We start from the raw sequence: 23003 nt of genomic DNA on the forward strand, positions 1-23003 counted from the left end.
ATGGACAGTACTTTCTTTTGCATGCGTCAACACCAAAACCCACGGTGCATCAGTGGCGGTTTGATTTATCTTTTTGTTTGATTACGGACGACAAATGGCCACTACAAAGGGGTAACATCTCAACTTTCTACAATTGGTTGTATGGGTCAGATTAGTTTGGGTTGATTTTTTACATTATTTATCATTCCTGTTTCTTTGCAGTGCAATTACTCGTGGTATCTAATAAAATTTATTATTTCCACATATTGCACGTACTGTCACTCCTTCGTGAAAAACATATAAGTTTCTTCAAACATCAACTTTGTGTGAGCTGAGAGAAACAGCCGTGTATTCAACTTTGTGATGATCCCACTGTATTTGTATGGCCTCTTTTCATGCATGTTATTACACTTAAAAATGCTTTACATATGACAAATGTATGTCATAATAAAGCAGCATAAATAGAACAAGTAAAACTATTGCACATCACAGAAGGGAAATAATTAAATATCAGAAATATGAAAGATTGAAAGATAAGTAAATGCAAAAAACGGCTCAAACTAGTGAAAAATATAAGTGAATAAACGTTTTTTAAATGTCCAAGAAACTCTCAAATTACAGTTGTTCTCTATGGTACATTTCTCAGATCAAACTGTTAACTACTTACTTACGATTACTTTCACATGTTAATGTTACTCAGTGAGCTTTAGATACGACCAGTTGTCCAGAAAGGAATTGTTGTTTATAATGAACATTGTGCATGGTATCAGGAACACAAGCTGCATGAGTTCCAGTAATTAGTTTCTCGAGTGTTCCTGTTTAGGAGAACAAGTGTACATGTGAAGATGATACCTGCAACTTCAGGGAGTGCATGGACCTAATGGTCTACAGGGGGTCTATATAATGAAGACTCAACTGGTCACAGACAGGAAGATACCGGCAGAGAGGAGGTCTTTGAGAGCGTTGAGTACAGCTGAGTATACAGGTGCAATAACACATATTTTATTTTAGGAGGTTTGGAGGTTGGACAGCGACAGGCAAACCTGTAGCCACCTATGTCCAGCTACCCTCGGCGAAGTGGACCGACTTGAAAGTAGTCTTTCTCATTTAAGTCCCGGCAAGAAATACGTGTAATTCCCTACACTCTTACAGTAAGGAATTTAATAATGAATTGAGTCTATAATTATATATATATATATATATATAAAGATATTTATTTAACGCATTTCGTGCGAGTATTAATAAGTTAAAAACGAAAACTTTAGGCGTGGGACTTTGAAATGTGACAATTGAAAGTAGTCAATATATATCTTAAATCAAATATTTATGTAAAAAATAACTGAATAGCTAGCCTTATGGTAGATTTATTGCAGGTATGAAGGCGCTGTTGTTTTCTCCTTTGACCAGTAGCTCAACTCATAGCGCTGTCTTTGCGGCTCACCTGGAGCCTCTCCGTCCGGGCTGCGCAACGAGACGTGCAGCCGCATCACCACCCAGGGACTAGTCCCCGAGGAGGGAGGGGAGGAGGAAGAGGAGGAGGAGGAGAGGAGGAGAGAGGTGAGTGGACGCAGTGATACCAACAAGCAGATTATTGAAGGCTACTGAAGCCTCTCTGACAATTTGCGTCCGGTCAAACAAAGACATACAACATACATCTGAGGCGGAAGTTTTAATTTTTACGACGCGGATGATTCATACATCAAACCGCAGGGAAGTACTTTTTCTTACTGGCTGTAACTTTTTTTAATGGATTTGAGAAAGCCATACACTCTTTATTGTAAAATGAAATGTGTATTTGCTAATATGTAGAGAGCTAAAAGTGACCACCTGATATTTAATGGAGTTATTCCGTTGCTGTGGTGTCACTGTTTTATATTTTTAATCTACGACCTGCATGCTATTTTACAGCCTGCTTAAAAGTATTTCAGAATATATTTTAATATTTTGAGAAGGATACAAAAAAAATTTCATTATATGAAAATGGCAGCTGCATTGGACATTATTAGAAAGTGAACTTTACAACCAGGCACCTAAAAGCCAAGTCTCAGGGACACCATAGCCCGACTGGTCCTGCTTATAGTTTGAAATGCAAAGTTTGAAAATGAACAGCCTCTCCCGGAGTATCGAGGACCAGAGAAACCTTGGCGAGAGCCCGTCTCTCAAACCGGAGACTTCCAGATACCGCAGCTGGAGCAACCTCCGCTTCTCGAAGTGGAGAAGTGGCTCCCAGAGGACGACCCCCCCTGATACCCCCTCCCCAAAGGCAGAGAAGAGGGCCGATGTGACCAAAACGCTCTTCTCCTTGGTTCAGACTCACAATGACGACTATACGGCAGATCCAGATGGCCTGCTGGAAATCAGCGAGGAGGTCGAAGGAGGCAACGACGACACCAGACCCTCATCAGACCGGTCCAACTACTTCCAAAAGAAGCTTGGGTCAATGCTGGAGCCCGGGGTCAACAAGTTCTCCCTCCGCATGTTCGGCAGCCATAAGGGGGTTGCTGCAGAGCAGGCCAGGGTCAAGAGCTTTGGAGTGTGGATCATCCACCCGTACAGTGACTTCAGGTAATAATAAGGTTATGTTTGGACTTTCCTAACCTTGGTTTCCTATTCATGTCAGTGCTGATTTGGGAATGTGACCTCATTATTTCTACATACACATGGACAGAACATGCAAAATGAGTGAGAACACAAGTCAGTAACTTTTTACCAAAACCAGATTCCCCAATTGGTCGTTAACCTTTCTCACTTTTCCCTTGAACGTATCCAGTTTACACCCAACCAAACAGCCGGTGACGGTGCTTAGATCCATTTTTCCAAGGACAAGCTGCACAGCAGCTGATGTCAGGATCGGTCTCACATGATAAGGCGATGAAGGGATTTGATTAGTGATACAGTATATCGGACAAGATCATCTGGATTAATTATACCACCGGCAACTCTCCCTGCTGACGAGGAGGGAGAACTACATTCATTGATTCTGTTTATTTAAGCGATCCAATTTATTCCTTTTGAAACATGTTGCTCTTGTTTAACCTCCCTTTTGGAGGATTTGTCAGATCATTCAGCTTTTGGGACCGAGCAACCTCTCAGCAGCGATGCTCCAAGCAATCTGTCTCTGTGGTCCCTCATAATAGCCGCCATCAAATTTAAACAAACAATTTTTAAATGTCAGGCCTATGACAGACAGGGAGGATAAACCAGTGCGGAGGGATTATTGCCCATAAAAATCCCTTTAATTCCAATCTTGCTCCATTATGCAATAATACACAGACAGCTGAGGGGGGGATTACCGGAAGCCTGCTCTCTTTAACCTTATGCTCAAACTTCCCCTTTTGGTGGATTTGTTGGAATGGCACATTTTGGTGCTCAGCTTTTCTCTTTAGTGGTTAAGGTTGGGTAACATTTTGCATTTTTCATGCAATTAAATGTTTTTATATACCAATACCAACTTTAATGCCAATCCATATTATTGTCATGTAATAGTTACTCCAGTCTGGATTTAGATTCAACATAAAATGCTTTTATAAAACCACATTCCTGTTCCTGTTCCACTCCCACTTTTATTAATATCTAAAACATCTCAAAGGTTTTCATAGAGCAGAATTTACTCTGCCTCTCACACCCTTCATGTAAACAGCCATAATGGCGTCCAGAGCCTTTGGTGGAGTTATGAGCAGCAAGCAACCACTAATCCTCTGCAACATGAGAGGAGATGATAAGCAGTCATGTAAATCAACAAGTAGACACAGACGGCATGGATTAATGGAGGAATAAAGGTGAAGGAGAATGGAGAAATAATCTATCACTTCCTGTATCTCTGCTGAAGAACGCGGTCATTTTCTCACACAGTTCATGTTGCGATCACTGACGAGTGACGGTAGTCAGAAGTAGTTGAGAGAGAGAGAGAGAGAGAGAGAGAGAGAGAGAGAGAGAGAGAGAGCCTGCCTGCCTGCCTGCCTGCAAGGAAACCCAAATGTGTACTTGTGGTGTAATAATACATTACATTTCTATAGCGCTTTTCAAAATACTCAAAGACGCTTTACAACACATAGTTAAAATATCTTAAAAGCTATGCAATAAAAATAACTAAAATTACAATAAAAACAAACGATAAAAGCAAATAAGAACGTAGAGAGCACACAATCACACATGTAAGCGAGACACTGGACACTAATAGGAAGATGTGACTTGTTTGACACGAAGCAGACGGGGATAATTGACGCTATGTGCGGCGCAGAGGTCTGGGCTTCAACATCCTGAAAGCAGCAGACCACGTGTCAGACATTACCAGTGGCAGTGACGTGTGTCTTTTCTTCAGTGTTTTCATATTGAGCCCGCTGAAGTCAGCACCATTCATTTTGGATGAGAAGGGCGTCCTCTTGTGACAGCAGCTTGTTATGAGCATACCGGTCACTTTGAATGCTAAACTGTTTATGGGATGACTTTACTTGACCTTGATAGCCGTGTCAAATTATATAACTTCAAGGATTAATTTTGGACTTATTCACTTTCTTATTAGAGTATTATAGATTAGATCTGTCAGGTAAATATGGAGCCACATCTAGGAGGTGAAGAGCTTTATGTCGCTGGTGTCTCTTTATTTCGTGAATAATGTAACACTCTCTGGGGCAGCGGCAACAAAACAAACGCTGTCTGGGTGACACGCATAACAAATCATTCACTCATTATGTGAACAGATTTCCCTGTAAGCTTTATGCTGCCTGCAGGGATTTCAATTCAATTCCTTTTACCTTTAAGGCCTTTAACCTCCCGAAAAGCTCCCTGGGCCTCTCTCCTGAACTCTGAATCCAAAGAAGATTGGGTCGCACGATTAATTGGACCACCAGCATCATTAACAGGATTCGCTCATATTGCGTTCAGACAAGTATAAACCAAGAGCACAGATATGTAAGAGGACTTGTTCCGGTGTTTACAGCGCTTTCACTGTATTTTTTGAATGTGGTTGCTTTATTTGTAAAGCTTGCACATGATGTATCACACATAAATATCACCATAACCATGTCTACACAACATATGTTGCTTTTTAAACTTCTATTTTCATGCAGGATTGCATTGCCTTTAAGTCTGCAAAAGAAAGACTTAGATATAAATATTGTATTGTTTCTTGTTGTAACAGTTTAGCTCCACGCCTTCCTTTTTGTATTAGTTGTTTTCATCCTGTCACACCATCTCGTCAATCCAACTCCCCTCACCTGCCTCTGATCACCTCGTTAGTCCCTCATTCCCTTCACCTGGTCCTCACGCCCTTCTCACCTGCAGCCCATCCCCTCATTAGTCCCTCACTATTTAGCTCCCTCACTTCCACTTGTCATCTGCCAGATTGTCTTGTGTTTTTGTGCCAAGTTCTTCAGTGTTATTAGAGTATATTCCTGACCTGCCTGTTCTGACCTCTGATTCTCTGCCCTGCCCCTTTTTGGACTTGTTTGCTTCTTTGACTGATCTCCCGGTTTTGACCCAGCCTGTTTCCAACCAAAGACAGTATTCTTTGTTACTCCTGTCTGAGTCGTGCTTTTGGGTCCACTCTAATAGCGCCGTGACACTTGTATTAATTTCCTTATGATTTTCTTTCAGTATCATCATTTATTAAAACATTTAAAAAGAATTCTTACATAGTTAAGAGCACCAATATAGTCCTTTTTGTTTACGCTAACAAATAATTGATCTGAGTGCTCCAGATCTCTTCTACATGCTGTACACTTGGCAAGAATCAGTCCACAGATGTATCTGGATCACTGTACAACAACAGCGGGAAAAGGTTCTGGCTTCAGTGCATACAATGCTCACAGCTTTACATCTGCACAACCTCAAACATCCACCACTCCTGTTGTGTGCAGGTTTTACTGGGACCTGGTGATGCTCCTGTTGATGATGAGTAATCTGATCATTTTGCCCTGGGGAATCACCTTCTTTGAAGACCAGAACACCATGCCGTGGATCACCTTCAACGTCCTCTCTGACACTCTCTTCCTCATGGACTTGGTTTTCAATTTCCGGACGGGCATCCCGGTAGAAGACAGCAACATCATCCTGGACCCCAAAGATATCCGAATGCAGTACCTCCGCACCTGGTTCCTGGTGGACTTCATCTCCTCCATCCCCGTTGACTACATCTTCCTCGTTGTCGACCTGGAGTCCCTGCACGAGTCGTCTGACGTGTACCGCACCGCCCGCGCCCTCCGCATCGTGCGCTTCACCAAGATCCTCAGTCTGCTGCGACTTCTCAGACTGTCTCGCCTCATCCGCTACATCCACCAGTGGGAGGAGGTAAAGGAAGGATGAGAGATGGAGCTCATTGGAAATTCAACTTTTGTTCAGTTTAATGTTGTTTTCTTTATTCCATACAATTTCTCTCTCAGATTTTCCATATGACTTATGACCTGGCCAGTGCTGCGGTTCGCATAGTCAACTTGATTGGTATGATGCTGCTGTTGTGCCACTGGAATGGCTGCCTGACCTTCATGGTGCCTATGCTGCAAGACTTCCCCCCAGAATGCTGGGTCGCCAAAAACAACATGGTGGTGAGTACATATTCATTACATATTCATTCATTACAAACTCACAAAATAATATCTATCTCTATTCATAAAAAAGTCTTTCCCAATAAATATGCCTTCATTATTTCACCATAATCCAAAACATGATATATGTGTAATTGTATTCTTGCCACTTACAATTTAGCTTATTCAGCTGACTGCTGTGCACTGACTAAAAGACTATTTAGGTTTCATTGGCAATTCACATGATACAATTAATGGAATTGTTTTAATTCGAAGATTGATGCCCCTCTCAGGCTTTAATCTTCTCACCTGACTTTCATCAAGTGAATAACTAATTTCCCCAAATGTGAAACCAGTTGAAACCTGCATTTATTTTCCTTATAATGAATAACAAATTATATTTATTTCAGGAAACTTCGAGGACATTATTTAGCGACCTTTATCTGTAAAATAATGTTACTGTAAAAACATCACTTATGCTGCATTCATGTGGCTACAGCCATGCAAAGTATATTTTCCCATGACAACACTACTGTCCTTCCCAGAATACTACATGGCACCTACAGTACTCCTACGCCCTCTTTATGGCCATGAGTCACATGCTGTGTATCGGATACGGCGCTAACCCCCCAGAAGGCCTGACTGACGTTTGGCTCACCATGATCAGTATGGTCGTGGGGGCCACCTGCTACGCCATGTTCCTTGGTCATGCAACTAATCTGGTCCAGTCCTTGGATGCATCACATCGCCAGTATCAAGAGAAGGTAATCACCTTTGCACTGTTTGCAAAAGATTAACAAACTGAAACATTTTGACCTACAGCTTCAGTTGTTTTGCGCTCAATATGTTCCACTAGCTGCACATGGATGCTAACCTGATTCTGGCTGTGAGGTTTAATAACTCAGCCATGTTTTATATCATATGCTTGCTTACTTGCAGATACTTTATTCGTGGAAGTTGTGCCAAATGCAGAGAGAATATGTGTATTATCTCATGGATTTTGTGCCCTCGGTGTGACTCTTCCCAGGGGATTCTCACAAGATAAAGCAGAACGGACGATGGACAAATGGCGGCACCTTTGTTTTGGATCACTGTTTGCTAATGCCCATTACAAATGACTTTGTAATGAGCATTAGTCAAATGAGTTTGTAATCCACTTAAAATTGGAGAAAAAAAACACGACAAAACAAATAAACTAGAATGGGCACTCGGTAGAGCGCATACCTTCGCATATCACAAGATTGGGCATTGAATTATGAACATTTTGGCATTAGTTGCATGCCAATTGGACACAAATGTATCGTGCTATGGTAAAAAAAAAAGATGTTGACCTTTCCATGACCTTGACCTTTGACCCGATTGATCCCAAAATCTAATCAAATGGTCCCCGGATAATAACCAATCATCCCACCAAATTTCATGCGATTCAAGAAGATTTTGACCTGTTCATGACCTTTGACCTTGAACTTTGACCCGATCGATCCCAAAATCTAATCAACTGGTCCCCGGATAATAACCAATCCTCCCACCAAATTTCATGCGATTCGGTTCAACACTTTTTGAGTTTTGCGAATAACACGCATACAAATAAATAAATAAAAACACGGCGATCAAAACATAACCTTCCGCATTTTCAATGCGAAGGTAATAAATGCGTAATTATTGTGCTCAGGAATAATTCCCCAAACACATGGTCGAAAATGTGACTAGATGTGACATCTGATATAAGCTCTGTGGAATTCCAACTGTGTCCTCATGAAGGTCAAATCTTCATGTGTTTTGTACAAATGATTTCAGTATAAGCAAGTGGAGCAGTACATGTCGTTCCATAAACTGCCGGCGGACGTAAGACAGAGGATCCATGATTACTACGAGCAGCGATTCCAAGGCAAGATGTTCGATGAAGACAGCATCCTGGGAGAGCTCAGCGATCCGCTGAAGGAGGTGTGTTATTCATGAGGCCATCCATTTGATTCTCTCTCTTACTTTCTCTCCATGTCTCTATTTATCGAGACATGGCCACACAGATGCAACTTTAGGCCTGAAACATAAGTTCAAAAGCAATATATTGATTGATTTGCGTCCAAAAACCTGAAGGTATTCAGTCTACAATTGTATAAAAATTGCTTATCCTCACGTTGGAGTAGCAGGGTGTTTATATTCTCTATATCATGATACGGAAAATGTCTGCAGTGTTATTTTCTTCACAAACCGATCAAAACATCTGAATTTTCTGAAGCCAAAAGAGACACTTTCAATTGTGAGCTGATTATTAGTTAATTTATTGATTCGTTGTTTGACAAATTACATTTTATGAGATACATTTTGAATTTTTCAAATAAAAAAGGTTTCAGCTTTTCAATGTGAGGATGTTCTGCTTCTCTTTGTCAAATATGACAGTAACTTGTAATCTATGGGTTTTGGACGGTTGGTCAAACCAAACAAGATTTTTCAAAATGTTTCAAGTTTTAGTATTTAGTTTGCTATCGCATAAGAAAAAGAGAAGCAGAAAATCAAAACAGTGTCACACATGTAAAACAAGAGCATCAATAAATTAGATTTAACTGAGCTCAGACTGAGCAGCAGAATGTAATAGAATGATAACAAGGTACTGTAGAAATGTCTCAGCATCACTCATCATAATGTCTTCTCTCCACTCTGTCCACCATGCAGGAGATAGTCAGCTATAACTGCCGTGGGCTCGTAGCCAACATGCCACTGTTTGCCAACACCGACCCTCATTTTGTGACTGTGATCTTGACCAAGCTGCGTTTCGAAGTCTTTCAACCTGCAGACTTTATTATACGAGAAGGAACACTGGGTCGGAAAATGTACTTCATCCAGCACGGCACCGTCACCGTCATCCCACTTGGCAGTAAAGAGATTACGCTCAGCGATGGGGCATATTTTGGAGGTAACTCATTTGAGGACCGTTGAACAGCTTTCCATCAAATCGTTAAGAGGCCGGTTGTTATTCCTCTCCGCTTGTTAAAGCTGTCGCTGACCCCTTTTCACTTTCTCTGCACCTGGAGGACAAATGTATTGCTCATCTGTACATCATCTTATCATCCACACACTGCCTTGTATCTAAGATTGCAACATCCAATTATGTTATCACTTATTAATTAATACATTTTCATCATTAACTGATCAAGTGTTTGGCCTAGATATGTTTTGAAAAATAATCCCAAAAGTCATTCTGAATTTTTACAGTTGCTTGTTTTCATATAACCAACAGTCTCAAAGCCAAATATATTTAGTTTCCCCTCTTGGAAGACTTAATATTTTGATATTTTAGGAGATAAGCTTATTCACTTTCTTGCTTATTATTTGATAAGAAGATTGATACCAGTCTTGTATCAGAACTGTAGGCTAAATATGAAAATAGTCAGCAGCCGGTTAGCGTAGCTTACCACAAAGAGTGGAAACAGGAGGAAACAGCTAGTCTGCCTCAGTCCAGTATGGCCTTGGTCTCATTCATCTGCTTTAACCCTTGGAAAACGTAAGGTTCTCCAAAACATTGAACCATTGTCTTAAAAGTTAAACTGACTCTCTCTTCGTGGTACAGAGATCTGCCTGCTAACCCACGGACGACGCACCGCCACCGTGAGGGCTGATACCTACTGTCGCCTTTACTCCCTGAGTGTGGACAGTTTCAACGAGGTCCTGGAGGAGCATCCTCTCATGAGGAGGGCATTTGAGAGCGTGGCTGTGAACCGACTGGGCCAGGGGGGGTCGCAGGTCTAGTCGTCTGCCTTCAACAAATGAGAGTTTTCCTCAGTAAAAACGAAGAGAGACTCCTGCCATAAATGTGGAAGATAATTGTCATGCTGTGACTGAATTTGAGCCACATAACAAAGAAGCCTTTGTTGTAAATTTGACTGATTGCAGTTTACTTAAGTGCTCAATGATGGACATCCTGATGTAGAACCTCCGTTTTATTTATTTACACATTATTGTTGCACTTGGTTGAGAATATTGCACCTCAGTTAATTGTGTTTTGTTTCTTGGATCTCCAGTTGTTAGCTGAAATCTAATTTTGTGTTAGATCTTTATATACAGCCAATGTTAGATTCATTTTGTCATTTACAAGTCGATGACCAAAGAAATTCACAATTTTCTTGTTTCTTCAGCAACTTTGGTGATACATATGCATTTGGTCATTGGCAACACTAGCTTGTACAAATGTAAATACTGCTTTAATAATTATTTTCAGTTACCTGTATGCTTTCTGACACTGCAGTTTTATAATCCATCACGTCATACATCGGAGCACCAGCTGGGTGTCACATCACACGGCTGAATGTAATGCTGATTCTGATGACCCCTCACCCCTGAAGGTTGCATCAAGTCACAGTTTAATACCAATGTTTACTGAAGATAAGCTGCCCTGATGCAATAGCTCCAACGGTATAAAGACAGATTGTACACAGTTATACATCGCTGTTTAAATTCCAACATTGAACTTTAAACTTGAATAGGTCGTCTAAAAATACATACGTTTGCATCGCTCCAATTAAGTGTCCAGTATTACTTTGATTTCTTTCCATGCATGGACCTTCTTCTGTTTTAATTTTCTTTTGGCAATTAACGTGCAAACAAGCATTTGGCTTTAATATAATATAATACTAGTTATATTCATAATAATTAATAAATTATTGAATATATATTGGTAATGTATTTATTAAAATAAACCATTAGGTTTTTTTATTAAAAATAATAAATCATTTCAAGTCTGCACTTTTCTTATTGTTAATATGGATAAGAAACTGATTAGTTTGCGCAACTTATCAGATAAAACAAACATCCTGTGTATTTGTGCTGTATTTATTCCTAGCCTACAGTGAATTTATTTTCCAGTTCATTTTGATCCTCAGAAGAAAATGTCTTTGTTTATCAAATACCCTCCATTTTACAGTCACGTAAAGTATGAATGTGTTCACACTTTCTGATTAATAATCTTCATACTGCTGAAGTATAAATACATATTTGTACCCTTTAAAGATGAATATAATTTGTTTTTGCATATGCAGTTTGTTTAGATGTCGATAAGCACACACAAAAACACACAATAATATATTATATTATATGCAACGTACCCAGTTACTGAAAAAGTACTTCTAAAAATAGTTTTTTCTTCAACGCAAAGAGGGCGCTTCAAGCTGCAGCGATGTTGTTGATGACAGCTTCCGGTGTGTGCCCTCTACTTCCTGTCAGTGTTTCATAAACTCGGGACGTACAGTTGGAGAAGGTAAGCAGCGACGATTGTTTTGCTAACTTGCATCAAACCCGTTTATTATTTAGCAACTTTTAATGCAGCTGCCATTGCATCTGTAGTAAATGAGTCCATTCATGTTTTCTCAGCGTGACATCTGGACGCGACGTCGTGAATCCGCTGCTGTTATTCTGACATTACAAGGTTAACCGCTAGCTGCCTTAGCTTAGCGCCAGGCTAGCAGTCGCTCACGTCAGTGCATGGGGCTCAGGTGTCCGCTTTAAGGTAACATAGTTGAGTGGTAACGTTACTCCATTCTATACGAGTGTGTTTATATGACAGCTGGCAGTGTTGTGTGGATTAATACCGTTACTGACACTGGTCCTCACCTTCGTTAGCTAACTTCTCTCAATAACGTTCCCTCTGACATAATAACGCCTCTTAACAAGTTAACGAGACCTCTCGCAAAGCTTTTACTGTGACAATATTGTTTTTATTAAAATGTATGTTGGTCGTCACCAAGAAATACAGAAAGTGAATCTTATGTTAGTAACTATCAAATGTGTGGGTGCTGAAATATAAACCCCTCTCACTCAACGTCTGTTGATTAAATGCAGCCTAAATGCAGGTTGTTTTTACAGGACATTACAGCATCTTAAAGTACAAGTAATGTGTGTTGTCATTTTATAGGGCCATCGAATGTAACATATTAAACTAATTGGGTGGTGCTCTGGTGGATGAGTCCATTTGGGATATTTTCAGCAACTAGTGTTGATAGTCAACTGAGTTTTGAAACCAAAACCAAAATTATTGATAGCTTATTTGAGAATTTTCTTATTGTATTGCCTCTTTTTAATTTAATAAACCAAACCTATTGTTTTTAAGATCATCAATTGTCAATCTTTGTTTCTTTTCTTTATTTTATACTAAATACCTTTTGGTTTTGCACTATTGTTCATGCAAAACAAGACATTCCAAGATGTCACCTTGGACTCTAGAAAAGTGTGATTGTCAAAAAGAATCGGCAAATGAATCAATAATTAAAATGAGCATTACCTGCAACGGAAGTAACTTGAACTATCTGCCTGATTTGTCTCTCCTCTGTGCAGGAAGGATGCTGGCCCTGTCTCGTGCAGTGGTGTGTGGGGTGGCTCGTGCTCCAGCTGCTGTCAGTCAAGGTGGAGTGACTGCTATCACCCGCTTCAACAGCACAGCGCAGGTAACTGTCCTGTCTTTTTTTTCTTTTTGCAAAAATATTAATTTGAAAATATGGTTAAGATGTTAACCCTGTTTATGTGCTGGTCTTTATTGCTCAGAGTTCTCCAAAGAAAACAACATTTGGGCCTCTGGCAGATGAGGACAGAATTTTCACAAACCTTTATGGCCGCCATGACTGGAGGTAACACCCCATATACCATCTTATTCTTATGGGCTTTGTGAAATCTAAAATGTTATATCCATATTGATTCTGACAAAGTACAAATTAATGTCTTGAGCAGTAACGATAAAGAAGAATTCCGGTCATGCATGCTTTTGACCTGACAAGAGTCTCGGAGACAGATTAAAACGTGATAAATAATTTTATTTTGAAAAAACCCGAACCCATTCCTCATCCTCTCATGTTTGTGTTTCAGGCTCAAGGGGGCATTGAAGCGTGGCGACTGGTACAAAACTAAGGAGATCCTTTTGAATGGAGTCGACTGGATCCTCAATGAGATCAAGGGTTCTGGCCTGCGCGGGAGAGGTGGAGCTGGTTTCCCCACTGGCATGAAGTGGAGCTTCATGAACAAGCCCAGCGATGGCAGGTCAGTGAGGATACAGTTCAGACAGTTTTTTTTTAATTGTTTTGCGCATGTGTTTAAAAAAAAAAAAAAATGTTTTTAATTCACATAGAAACACAAATGTTCCCCAACAGTGAAGAAAGTATTTGTGCTGATTTCTGAAATGAATCACAGTAGGTGGTTTGAATGGCATTCTATAAACTCTTCTGGGCGCATTGGGAATGATGAATCTAAACTTAAAAGTTGTTATAATTGTAAATGACAATTCATTTTACAGTAATGTTTTGATTATTCATTAGAAGTAACCAAATCGTGCAATTAGTAAAGACAGTATTTTTTGTATGTATTATTTAAGTAGGAGCAATTAAGGTCAGAGTTTTTAATTTCTGAACGATTTTCACTGAACATCATTTACATGGTCTCTTGCAATCAACGTTTGTTAAAGCTGAAAAGAAATCCATGGAACTACATCTGGATGGATGCTGTTGCCAAACATCAGCTCAGACAGTTTGGACACTGTGGGGTTTTCACCTTAAAGATAAAGCCCCGCTAGTTAAATTACCAGACCAACTCCAATGACCACAGATGACAGACTCGGGCGCGTAGTTTTACTTGTCCAAGGAGAATGTCCTGAGCTGTGCCTCCTGCACTCACCCAAAACACTCTGGCTCAGTTCTCCTCCGACAGTCCTTTTATTGAAGCAAGTCATTTACACAACACAGCTGAAGTCATTTACACAACACAGCTGGGGTCTCTTCCGTATGAGCTTTACGACCCGACATTCCTGTGTGAGGTGTCGATGGGTATTGGGTGAGAATTGAAACAAACCTTTGTTCCTGTGTCTGCTCATTAACCCGATGTGACCCGAGAACCTTTTTGCTCTCAGAGTGACCGATATAGAATAAACATCACAGCAATAATATGATTGTAATTATTAATCTTCTTCTAATAATTACAACCCTGTGGAGTAAACAATAATTCATAGGGCTTACATTCTTGAATACAAATTGAAAACACATGATCCAAAACCTAACATTCCCTCCTGTTTTTCATTTTTTAGCTTTGTACTGTGTTTTTCTCATATTCAGACCTGGTTAACATGTTGTACACATTGGATGTTGCTCCTTGCCTCGCATGATCAGCTGTTGTGGAAAAGATTTCCCTCTAACAGTATGGTTCCAGTTTACCCAAAATTCGGCTTCACATATCCCATTTCTCAAACCTGGAGCGTGGGGGGTGATATCGTAACCTCCCCCTGCCATGGATGAAAAACATTTAGCCTGCAATCTGCTCATCACTTTGCCATGGAGGTCACCTGGTCAGAGGAAGTAAGCAACACAGAACACATATAGCAATTTGTTTTCCCATATGCATATACAAAAAAACATTTATTCTTCAGCCGTGGTTGTTTCTCTTCTTCGCTGTCCCGACCCCAGGGGTCGTTTTTCAGATGTGTCCATCTTTTCTGCCTTGAATGCAGTTCGTCAGAGTTCAGCAGTCCTCTGACCTCTAGGGTCGCAGCAACTGTGGCTACTGCAAGTAACACCTCACCAAGCATTTTCCTAATGGATGTGGCTCAGTTGATTTCTTCACCGGGTTGAGATTAGTGGCCCCTAAACGAACCACCACCCTTTGTAACCGGACTTCACACCACAAACCCGTCGTCTGCCTGGAGAGGTATTACCTTCTTGCAGTGGCTCTGATGTATCCAGGTGTTCCGCTCTGCAATTTTTAACGCCGTTGGAGTGGTCAGCAAGACGGTGAATGGACCTTCCCAGCATGGATGGTGCCAATGTTTTCTTTTCACCACCTTGATGAGGACCTGGTCGTCTGGCTCCACACGGGTGTTCTGGAGGGGAGCAGAGATGTCTAGCCGAGATGTCTGGCAGAGATGTTATTTGTTCGAGCGATCTCGTTGTTTTTCAAAGACGGCTCATCCAGTCAGCTAGTGTGTGCTCCGTCTCCGCCTCATCTACCTCTCTCATAGTGTCTATAATTGGCAGTCTAAACTGCCTCCCTATCACTATTTTAAAAGGTGACACCCCCTGTGGAGTTAGCGTAATTCTCATCTATGTTTCAACCAGAGACACACATTCCTTGTGCATTCTGTCTGCAACATACTACAAAAGATTTTTGAAAATTTAGTTTAATTGTATGTATGGAAGTGCATATTTATCATCCGTACCATCCCTCCTGTTGAGACATGGCATGGCCCATGACTCAAATAGCCAGCTGTGTTGTACAAGCTGGCTGGGAGTACAAGTTTACTTTTAAAAGGTTAGTCGTGTGTGTGTGTGTGTGTGTGTGTGTGTGTGTGTGTGTGTGTGTGTGTGTGTGGTCAACACAGGGCCAATGTGCTCAGTGTTGCACTATAATTCTAAAGTATCTATATATGACCTATTTTCTGTTAATCTATTTCTACAAATCCCCCTTTTCACACCTGATAGGTGTGAACTACTTTGGTCAATTTTAAAGGGGTAGGGTCTAATAGGTTTTCCCAATGTTCAAATAAGTGGTGGAGTCCCCCTCTTCTGGGGACCCTTTCTCACCCACTGCAGTCTTCTCATAGGTCATCACAGGATACTGTTCTAATGGTTTGTCATAATCGGGTAATGCCAGGACAGATGAGCCCACGAGGCAACGTTTCGTAGCCTCGAAAGCATTATCTGCCGCTGGTGTCCATTGTATCTTTCCTGTCATGGTCATGTCGTCAGTGTAGATTGTCCAACAATGGTTGTGTTAAGGTGACAGTAATTAGTCAAACCTAAGAACTGCATCATGTCTCTTTGTCTTGGGTTTCTGTGATCTTTCTCATCTGAGTATTGTTTTTTCCTATACTGACCATCACCTCCCTCGGGTCTGTTTTCTTTACATTCCCTGGCCATATGCCCTTCTTGTCCGCATCTGTAACACAGGAATTTACCATACTCATTTCCTTCTCCCTGGCGTCCTCTGTTGCCGCCCTTATCTCGGCCTCTTTTATGACCTCCCCGTCCTCTTGCTCCCCCTCTGCTGTTTCTACAAATGCTGCTGTTTGCTCTAAAGTTTGATTGGCTCTCTCAACCAATCTTTGGGACTGAGGAAAACTCATAAAAAAGATAAAATAGGTAACTATAAAAAATTAAAAGGATCAATTTAAAAATGAATAACCCACAACCCTGAGATTAAGAGTCTCATGCTCTACCGACGGAACTAGCCGGGCAATTGATCAATTAATTTAAAAAGTAAAAATTGGCAAAATAATGCATTTATTTAAAACAACATTTCAAAAAGTAACGGATGGTCGCACCCTCTACTAAATAATAGTTATCCTCAAAATAATTCTTCAGTCACTGTCCTGCGAGGCTGCTCTCTGTATTGTGACTCGGCGCGCGCAGCTAAGTGAGTAGGGGAGGGGCCGCGCAGCTGAGCACAGCGAGGCTGTCATCAACAATTTTATCAAAAGTATTCAATTACTTGCATTCAACATTCATTCACTGGCATTCGACATTCATTCACAATTATGTGGTGGTATTTCTTCAGTTTATGTTTCAACTCTATTTAGTCCCTCTATTGGCTATGATGTTTCACACAAGAATTACAATATATATTACATACATCTCAGTCTGTACTCCAAAGCAACAAACACACTCACACTGCTCAGTGGCCACGAGACTTCTCCCTGTCACACAAAAATTGCTCAATTACCCATAAAGCTTTTCACTGGGAGTGTAAATCATCCCGCACTCAGTCTTATATGTTAATGAGTCTTTGCTTCACTCAATTAATCACTGGAGCTTTTCACGGAGAGTTCGCACTCGGTCTGCTTGATTAATATCAAGAAACCTTTCACAGACCTCTCGCACTCAGCATCCCTGTTAACGAGTCAGGAAACGCCTCCGGACTCCTACACACTTTCACCTGGAGGACTTCACTTGCACAGACTCAGACATCCAGCACACACATGGAGCACAGACCTACAGAACCACTATCAAACCTCCTTTGGGTGGAGAAACCTTTCTCAAACCTCCTTTGGGTGGAGAATCTCACTTTTCCTTTAGGTGGATAAACCTCTCTCACACCTCCTTTCGGTGGAGAAACCGTTCCTTACCTGTTATCTGAAGTCACTGGTTGGATCTGGATCCCGTCAATCGTCTCAGGAAAGAAGGAGGTTGGACAATAAAGACACCGGCCCGGCCACGAATTCACGTCCCGGGACTTTGACAAGATCGGCTAAGACCCTGGCTGTCGACAGACTTCGGCGTGTCTTCCCCTCCCTCTTTTCCGTTGACAATGTATTGGGATCCGGCTCGAAGGACCAATTAATGTGGGGTTTTCACCTTAAAGATAAAGCCCCGCTAGTTAAATTACCAGACCAACTCCAATGACCACAGATGACAGACTCGGGCGCGTAGTTTTACTTGTCCAAGGAGAATGTCCTGAGCTGTGCCTCCTGCACTCACCCAAAACACTCTGGCTCAGTTCTCCTCCGACAGTCCTTTTATTGAAGCAAGTCATTTACACAACACAGCTGAAGTCATTTACACAACACAGCTGGGGTCTCTTCCGTATGAGCTTTACGACCCGACATTCCTGTGTGAGGTGTCGATGGGTATTGGGTGAGAATTGAAACAAACCTTTGTTCCTGTGTCTGCTCATTAACCCGATGTGACCTGAGAACCTTTTTGCTCTCAGTGACCGATATAGAATAAACATCACAGCAATAATATGATTGTAATTATTAATCTTCTTCTAATAATTACAACCCTGTGGAGTAAACAATAATTCATAGGGCTTACATTCTTGAATACAAATTGAAAACACATGATCCAAAACCTAACAGACACATTCACCACAGTGGCTGCTCTGGGACTATATCAAGTTTGCTATACCTATTTAACCTCATTCTAATGTCTCTCATTAGGCCAAAGTATCTGGTGGTGAACGCAGATGAGGGAGAACCCGGCACCTGTAAGGACAGAGAGATTATGCGTCATGACCCACACAAGCTGGTGGAGGGCTGCCTGGTGGCAGGAAGGTGCATGGGGGCGCGTGCTGCTTATATTTATATCAGAGGCGAGTTCTACAATGAGTCGTCCAACATGCAGGTGATTATTAACCCAACGAAACCTGCCATACAAACATTTAAATGAGTGTGCATTGTTTCAATGATGTTTCAAATCCATTCATGGAAATACGAATCAAACAAACATTCCAGTAGCTTAAAAAAGCCAACGTGCCAGTAACATTTACACAATTCACTGTGAAATCTGTAAATAATAGCTTGTGATTCAATCGTTGCTTTGGAATTGGATTTTTAAAAATAATTTACATAACAGACTTTTTTGTTTTATGTGTGGAGCAGCAATACTGTGTCTTTGAAAAAACTAATTGGAATAGATTCCAAATTGTTCAGACCGTGTTCAACATTTTGTTAAAATCATAGGTCAGTCTCTCTTAACGGCATTACAGCAACCCGATTCCAAATAAGTGTCTTGTTTGATTGATCTGTTATATATGTTGCTTATAGATCTATTAGTTGTTTTTAATTCCTCTCGACAATATATAATCCAAAAACAACACCCAACCACTTTTATGCATATTTGTACTTCAAATCATTCTAGTATAATCCAGCTAAATCCTTTATAGTCAAAACTCAGAGAGGTATTCTTTATATAATATGGAGATTAAATTGCTCTTTGAAATGGAAGTAAATTACTAGTACTCCACATATCTTATGTTTAACAACAACATAATAAATGTCTTGACTGAGTGCAGGTCAAGAGCTCATGACTGTAAAAGGAGATTTATAGAAAATACGTCTGATTGTACAAGACTATCTCGTAATTTATCCTGTTGAAGCGTTAATAATCGATATCTGCTCCTAGGTGGCTATCAACGAGGCCTATGCTGCAGGGCTAATTGGAAAGAACGCCTGTGGCACCGGTTATGACTTTGATGTGTTTGTGATGCGTGGTGCTGGAGCGTACATCTGTGGAGAGGAGACGGCTCTTATCGAGTCCCTGGAGGGAAAGCAGGGGAAGCCCCGTCTGAAGCCCCCGTTCCCTGCTGACGTGGGTGAGTTGAGGTGCCCGGAGAGGTTTACAGGGGTGGTATTAAAATATTGATCTTATTCATTCTTAGCTTGTAACCCACCGTGCATTCTCACATTGGCCACATTTTCTTTAACTCGTTATTATGATGTGAACACAGCGAACGACTGCAAGACTCTTGTTGCTGCCAAATATAAGCGCCACTGAAATGTCTTTCCTAACTACTGCTGCTCTCTTAAAGGTGTGTTTGGTTGCCCAACAACTGTTGCCAATGTGGAGACGGTTGCCGTGGCGCCCACCATCTGTCGTCGCGGCGGCTCGTGGTTTCTGGGCTTTGGCAGAGAGAGAAACTCCGGCACAAAGCTCTTCAACATCTCCGGCCATGTTAACAACCCCTGTACCGTAGAGGAGGAGATGTCTGTCCCTCTGAAAGACCTCATCGAGAGGCACGCAGGTACTATGACGCTATCTATATGTCACAAAATGTATCAAATTAACTCCTCTCATTGTTTTTGAGATAATATCAACACCGTGTGTAGAATGAGGGGGGGGGGGATTCACAGACCGAAAAGATTAAGATGGCTTAACATAAGCGTGCCCTAAAAGTAAATGCAGTTTATTTATTTTTATTAAGATGAATCCGTCTTGCAGGTGGTGTGCGTGGTGGTTGGGATAACCTGCTGGCTGTCATCCCCGGTGGCTCCTCAACACCCCTTATTCCCAAGAAGGTATGTGAAGAGGTGATGATGGACTTTGACGGCCTCCTCCAGGTTCAGACTGGCCTGGGAACAGCTGCTATTATCGTCATGGACAAATCTGTAAGTTGCCACCACTGCTCCATAATTCATCACCCATAAAGCAATCATCAAACATGTGTTACATTGGGGGATGCATTCTTTTTTGCAGACTGACATTATCAGAGCCATCGCCCGCCTGATTGAATTCTACAAACATGAGAGCTGCGGCCAGTGCACACCCTGCAGAGAAGGTAGGAGCCAATTCAGTGTCATTTTCTAAAGCGGCCATAACCTTACACATATTGTGTTTTTCAGTGTCTCCTAATACCTCTAAAAAAAAAGAAAACCTCTAAATTTCCCTTTCATCTGTTTCTGTAGGAGTGGACTGGATGAATAACATGATGTGGCGTTTCGTGAAGGGTGATGCACGGCCATCAGAGATCGACATGATTTGGGAGCTCAGTAAGCAGATTGAGGGACACACTATCTGTGCCCTGGGAGATGGTGCAGCATGGCCAGTGCAGGTATGGACTCGCAGGATCATTCCAAAAATTAATAGGGGACTGTGAGGAAGTAAATATTTTGCACATTGATATTTGTGGTGCTATTGTATGGTGGTGGTTTGCACTACATTTACGAAATATCCCATTATTTTGTGTATTCCGATTGAGGGTGGACAAGATCATTACAGAGTTAAATAAACAGCTCTTCAGCGGAGTAACAAAATATGATACGTTTCATGAAGGAATAATACTCCTAAACCTCTACCACTTCTAGGGATAAACACGTTGCAGTTTTTTGTAAATATACAATGACATACTATTTGCGGTACAGTCTCTGTTATTCTTTTGCTTTATTAATGTCCATTTTCCTCTGTTTTCTCTTTTCTGTGTTCACAGGGATTGATCAGGCACTTCAGACCTGTGATGGAAAGCCGAATTGCTGATCACCAGCAGAAGCAGCAGGCCAGGGCTTGAATGGCTCTTCTCACTCCTTCAACTCCCCCTTCTGCCTATTTGCCCTCTACCCTATGCTTGTTTCATTGACACATTATTTAAAGCAAATATGTGCCGTCTTATCACCTCATCATCAAGTTTTACATTGATGTATCTGCCTTGTCTGATAATAACCAATACAATTCTAGGAATCCTAATGAAAGTTGACTGTTTTGGGTTTTTGGAGTTTAGAAAATTGTGGAAAAGAACAACTTTCAGACAAGTATCAGTATGATAGAATTGTTATTGTAGACCCTCTAATTTACATCTGTAATCTATCGTTCAAATTGGGATGCTTTCCCAGTAAAATAAAACGGCTAAAGTGATCCCATTACACAAAGCTGGAGAAAAACACCTGTATACTAATTACAGGCCAGTTTCACTGCTCCCAGTTTTCTAAAGTTCTTGTGAAGCTCTTTGTTGCACGATTGGACAGCTTCATTGAAAAATATGAGTTACTTATGGACAGTCAGTTTTGGTTTTAGAACGAACAGATCAACTGCAATGGCTTTAATGGATTTAGTGGAAGAATTAACAAGTAACATTGATAACAAGAAATATGCAGTAGGTGTTTTTATCGATCTGAAGAAAGCGTTTGATACAAGGGATCATGATATTTGAGTACAAAAACTGGAATAGTATGAGATTAGATGGGTAGGGCTAAATTGGTTAAAAAGTTATATTGAAAACTGTTTGTACAGATGGTTGTAACTAGTTCTCCTCTTTTAGATATATGTGGTGTTCTGCAAGGGTCAATTCTTGGACCAAAATTATTGATACTGTACATCAATCACAAATGCAATGTTTCTAAATTATTGAATTATGTTATTTTTGCTGATGACACATGTATTCTGTGCAGGGGAGAACCTTCAGCAGCTGTTGGAGGTTGTCACAGCAGAATTGAGCAAGCTAAAGTTGTGGTTGGATGTAAATAAATGATCAGTAAACATAAAAAAACAAATTTATATTTTTTGGTAAAAAAATAGAAACATCGAAATACTCTGGTAAAATTAATGTTTGATAGTGTTATGTTGGAAAGAGTTTACGAGAACATATTCTTCGGTGGGATAGTCGACCACAACTTTAGCTGGAAACCACATATCAAGTATGTCAGGTCCAAGTTAGCACGTACTGTGGGGATAATATGCTAAACAAGGCACATACGGAACTATTAATCATTGCAGACACTATATTGTACTTTAATTCTACCATATATGACCTATAGTGTTGAATTCTGGGGGAGCACCTACAAAAGCACCCTACAGTCAATATGCATCATGCAAACGAGAGCAATAAGAATAGTGAATAATGTAGGATATTGTCTACCAATGCACTGTTCTTGACATCACGTACACTGAAATTCTGTATAAAGCAAAACATAATTTACTTCATGGCAGTATTCAAAACAATTTTAGAGATAGAGAAGGGGAGTATGACTTAAGAGGGAGATGGAATTTGAAACCACTAATTGCTCATACAACTAAGAAAAGCATGTGCATATCTGTGGGGTGAAGCAGTGAAATAATTTAACTGATGAGATCAATGAAAGTACAAATCTGGTGCAATTTTTTACAAAGTTTAAAAACATGACTGAAGAAGAATAGACTTGAGGGTATTGATAAAGCATAAGAAGTACCGCATTAAGGGGATAAATGCTTGAATTTCTGGTTTGTTTGTTTTGTTTTTGTTTTATATATAAGGCTCTTGCGAATAGGTTTTCAAGCAATAATAGGTTAGGGCACT

The 23003-nt window shown here is 40.7% G+C and overlaps 2 protein-coding genes and 1 long non-coding RNA gene across 7 annotated transcripts; 2 read left to right on the top strand and 1 right to left on the bottom strand.

The window, feature by feature from the left end:
• Positions 1-1426: 1426 nt before the first annotated feature.
• On the top strand, positions 1427-11229 carry hcn3 (hyperpolarization activated cyclic nucleotide-gated potassium channel 3). Of its 3 annotated transcripts, XM_056413346.1 has the most exons (8): positions 1427-1536; positions 2291-2544; positions 5838-6267; positions 6360-6521; positions 7046-7264; positions 8298-8444; positions 9174-9414; positions 10069-11229. In XM_056413346.1, exons 2-8 carry the CDS (start codon positions 2420-2422, stop codon positions 10245-10247), a joined length of 1503 nt encoding a protein of 500 aa, XP_056269321.1. In that variant the 5' UTR covers positions 1427-1536; positions 2291-2419; the 3' UTR covers positions 10248-11229. The 3 variants fall into 3 exon arrangements, with proteins under 3 accessions (XP_056269321.1, XP_056269304.1, XP_056269312.1); XM_056413329.1 differs by lacking the exon at positions 1427-1536 and having other exon boundaries at positions 1587-2544; XM_056413337.1 differs by lacking the exons at positions 1427-1536; positions 7046-7264 and having other exon boundaries at positions 1587-2544.
• Positions 11230-11534: 305 nt separating this feature from the next.
• ndufv1 (NADH:ubiquinone oxidoreductase core subunit V1) lies at positions 11535-21428 on the top strand. 3 transcript variants are annotated; one of them, XM_056413420.1, is made up of 11 exons: positions 11535-11751; positions 12825-12934; positions 13032-13114; positions 13350-13520; positions 18400-18583; positions 19364-19553; positions 19770-19982; positions 20180-20346; positions 20435-20516; positions 20644-20789; positions 21165-21428. In XM_056413420.1, the coding sequence occupies exons 2-11, from the start codon at positions 12830-12832 to the stop codon at positions 21240-21242; spliced, it is 1419 nt and encodes a 472-aa protein (XP_056269395.1). In that variant the 5' UTR covers positions 11535-11751; positions 12825-12829; the 3' UTR covers positions 21243-21428. The 3 variants fall into 3 exon arrangements, with proteins under 3 accessions (XP_056269395.1, XP_056269376.1, XP_056269387.1); XM_056413401.1 differs by lacking the exon at positions 11535-11751 and adding an exon at positions 11826-11919; XM_056413412.1 differs by lacking the exon at positions 11535-11751 and adding an exon at positions 11894-12000.
• LOC130193277 (uncharacterized) lies at positions 14100-18391 on the bottom strand. Its single transcript, XR_008831536.1, has 2 exons — positions 17558-18391; positions 14100-17472 (listed from the first exon to the last, which is right to left on the bottom strand). It is a non-coding gene; the product is annotated as an uncharacterized LOC130193277 (long non-coding RNA).
• Positions 21429-23003: the final 1575 nt, after the last annotated feature.

Source organism: Pseudoliparis swirei, chromosome 1, assembly GCF_029220125.1.
Source record: "Pseudoliparis swirei isolate HS2019 ecotype Mariana Trench chromosome 1, NWPU_hadal_v1, whole genome shotgun sequence".
NCBI lineage: Eukaryota > Metazoa > Chordata > Actinopteri > Perciformes > Liparidae > Pseudoliparis > Pseudoliparis swirei.

Coding starts and splice junctions, on each gene's coding strand:
- ndufv1 (XM_056413401.1), top strand. CDS start 11,841: ATGAGTCCATTCATGTTTTCTCAGCGTGACATCTGGACGCGACGTCGT. Junction 19,554..19,769: donor CCCGTTCCCTGCTGACGTGG/GTGAGTTGAGGT, acceptor GCTCTCTTAAAG/GTGTGTTTGGTTGCCCAACA. Junction 20,790..21,164: donor GTGCAGCATGGCCAGTGCAG/GTATGGACTCGC, acceptor CTGTGTTCACAG/GGATTGATCAGGCACTTCAG.
- hcn3 (XM_056413329.1), top strand. CDS start 2,066: ATGCAAAGTTTGAAAATGAACAGCCTCTCCCGGAGTATCGAGGACCAG. Junction 2,545..5,837: donor CACCCGTACAGTGACTTCAG/GTAATAATAAGG, acceptor TGTTGTGTGCAG/GTTTTACTGGGACCTGGTGA. Junction 6,522..7,045: donor TCGCCAAAAACAACATGGTG/GTGAGTACATAT, acceptor TGTCCTTCCCAG/AATACTACATGGCACCTACA.